General features: G+C 49.1%; 1 protein-coding gene across 1 annotated transcript in view; it reads right to left on the reverse strand.

Moving 5' to 3' along the window:
- Window positions 1-781: 781 nt before the first annotated feature.
- CBLC (Cbl proto-oncogene C) overlaps window positions 782-2,500 on the reverse strand; it is a 13,164-nt gene continuing 11,445 nt past the window's right edge. The window contains exons 8-10 of the mRNA XM_066638106.1: window positions 2,477-2,500; window positions 1,138-1,314; window positions 782-943 (exon numbers count right to left, since the gene is read on the reverse strand). The exon at window positions 2,477-2,500 is cut by the window's right edge and continues 108 nt beyond it. Coding sequence (XP_066494203.1) covers window positions 782-943; window positions 1,138-1,314; window positions 2,477-2,500 — 363 coding nt within the window. The remainder of the gene's footprint in view (window positions 944-1,137; window positions 1,315-2,476) is intronic.

Genomic DNA, 2,500 nt, shown 5'->3' on the forward strand with positions numbered 1-2,500 from the left:
TTTGCCACAGATCAGGTTTGAGGAACCACAGCAGAACTTCACAGAAATGCTGATGGTTTAACAGGGATGTTGACTGAATGCTCTATGAAGTGAGTGGACAAAGAGGCTTAGTACGGAGTAGTCCCTCTCCTCCCCTCCCCATTCTGGCCTTCTACGGCTTGGTGAGCCTCTCTAGACTAACTAAGCAATGCTCAAGTTCATCAGTGGTCTGAGTTTAGTTTCCAGTTGGCGAAGCGGCCAACACCCCCTTCTCATCTTTGCCTGACGAGCCTCCTGCTTTGCCAAGGACAGTTCTGTCTTCTACCCACCTGTCTTTGCTCCGTTGTCATCTCAGCTGCTGAGGCTCTTGCCGTTGCCCGGGAAAGGGAGACACTGCAGAGGCATCCCACGGAACCGAAGAAGGGGGACTGTCCGGCGGCAGATTTGGCAAGGGGCGGTGATGAATCCAGTGGGCAGAAGAGGGAGCCTGAAGAGAGAGGAGAAGAACCAGGATCAGCTGGAGGAGGGGTGCTTAGTGCCCCCTTTCAGACAAACAATGGCTCTCTAGGTGCATTGACTGTGCACTGAATGAGTGGATGGCAAAGAGATGGGCCTCATCCTCTTGGCCCCATCTATGACCTCTTTTAACCAAAGATCAGGACACAATCTACACACATGCTGCCATTGCATGGCAGGGAGAAGAGGGAAGTGTTTGCTTAATCATGCAGGAGATGGGCTCTGAATACTGGCCGGGGGCTCTCTGCCAACCCTCCCCTTCCTCCCCAATCATATCAAGAGCGATCTAGAAACATGCTGGTTCCATGTCGCTGCAGGTGTTACTCACCTGGTAATCGGAACCAGGCAGGGGGGTTCTCCTGGGTCGCTGGAGAAGGTCTACCCGAGGGGGTAGTGGAGGGGTTTGCAACTTGGATTCCAGGCATGGAGAGGAACCGGCATTCTTTGGCTGGGGGTGGGAAGGGAACATAATTTTTTTTTTTAATTTTATGAAAAGGTTTTGATCTTGCTGTTCCCTTTGGTGAAACCACCAAAGGCCCTTCAAGGTGACTAACTGTCAAAAGGAATTATGGCCACTTAAGATGGCAAACTAAAAACATCAGGTCAAAAGGTGAACAGCAACAGATCCCCCAGAAACCTTACCTTGCGCATGACTTCAAGTTGCCTTAGCACTGACTCCACATCCTCCAGGTCCGCATCATCTTCATCCTCCTCTTCCAGAGTGGGGCTATCCTCTTTGTAGCTGAAGGGATCAATGCGGATGTCTTCATGGCCCCAAATCTCCCGGCGACAGAAGGGGCAGGTGTGAGCTTCGGAGAGCTAGCAAGAGGGGATGCAGAGAGAACTCTGTAAGAGCTGGCTCCTACTCAGTTGGAGCAGAAGGAATAATCTGGGTCTGGGGGAAAGAGGGATAGAGAAAGATATCTGATCCCAGGGGAAACAGAGCCAATGCATTCAAGAGTGTGACTTTTCTCAATTTTAGGATGAAACAGTGTGGAATGTGACAAGATAAGAGAGCTTCCCACATGTTCCACTGTATGCATGTATGGGTGTGTGCATTTTTGTGTCAAGGACTGTATACATTTGTTTTAAAATTGAACATGGGGTGCTGGACCGCTCAGAAATGTAGAGTTCGGATTGTGTGAACTATCGTGTGTGTGTCAAATGTAATGTTTGTATAGCTGTACAGATCACCTACCGGGTGTATGCCATTCAGTGACTGGACACACACTGAACATGACATGTCAACAAGTCTCAGTGGTAAAAGGACAAAAGAGCCAAGAGCATTCAGGAAGCAAATTTGGTTTGGTTTGGTTCTAGCAATGAGGAGGTGATTTAGACACAGAAGTGGCAAGGAAGGAAAATAGATGAGCCCAGGCAGTGATTTTCTTTTGGTATAGCTTAAAAGAAGCCACCTCATAAAAACATAAGACGAGCCTTGCTGGATCAGGCCAAAGGCCCATCTAGTCCAGCTTCCTGGATCTCACAGTGGCCCACCAGATGCCTCAAGGAGCACACAAGACCACAAGAGACCTGCATCCTGGTGTCACTGCCTTGCACCTGGTATTCTGAGATAGCCTACTTCTAGAACCAGGAGACTGAACATACCGATCATGGCTTATAACCTGTGATGGATTTTTCTTCTAGAAATCTGTCCAATCCCCTTTAAAAGGCATCTAGGCCAGACACCACCATGACATCCTGTGGTAAGGAGTTCCACAGATTAATTACATACTGGCTAAAAAAATTATTTTCTATTGTCTGTTCTAACTCTCCTGATGCTCAATTTTAGTGGATGTCCCCTGGTTCTGGGGCGTCCCTGGTGCAAAGGAAGCCAGCCTGGAATAAATGCAAGTAACAAGGGGAGCAGAAAGGGACGTAGGTGGTTTTAGACATGCTATCATGGCAATCTAAAACCACAGGCAGGCCCAGCCACACAGAGCCATGTGTGTCAGTAGCCAGGGAGAAAGCAGGGGCTCACCTGCCAGGTGTCCAGGCAGCCCCG

The sequence above is a fragment of the Tiliqua scincoides genome, chromosome 10, assembly GCF_035046505.1.
Source record: "Tiliqua scincoides isolate rTilSci1 chromosome 10, rTilSci1.hap2, whole genome shotgun sequence".
Lineage (NCBI taxonomy): Eukaryota > Metazoa > Chordata > Lepidosauria > Squamata > Scincidae > Tiliqua > Tiliqua scincoides.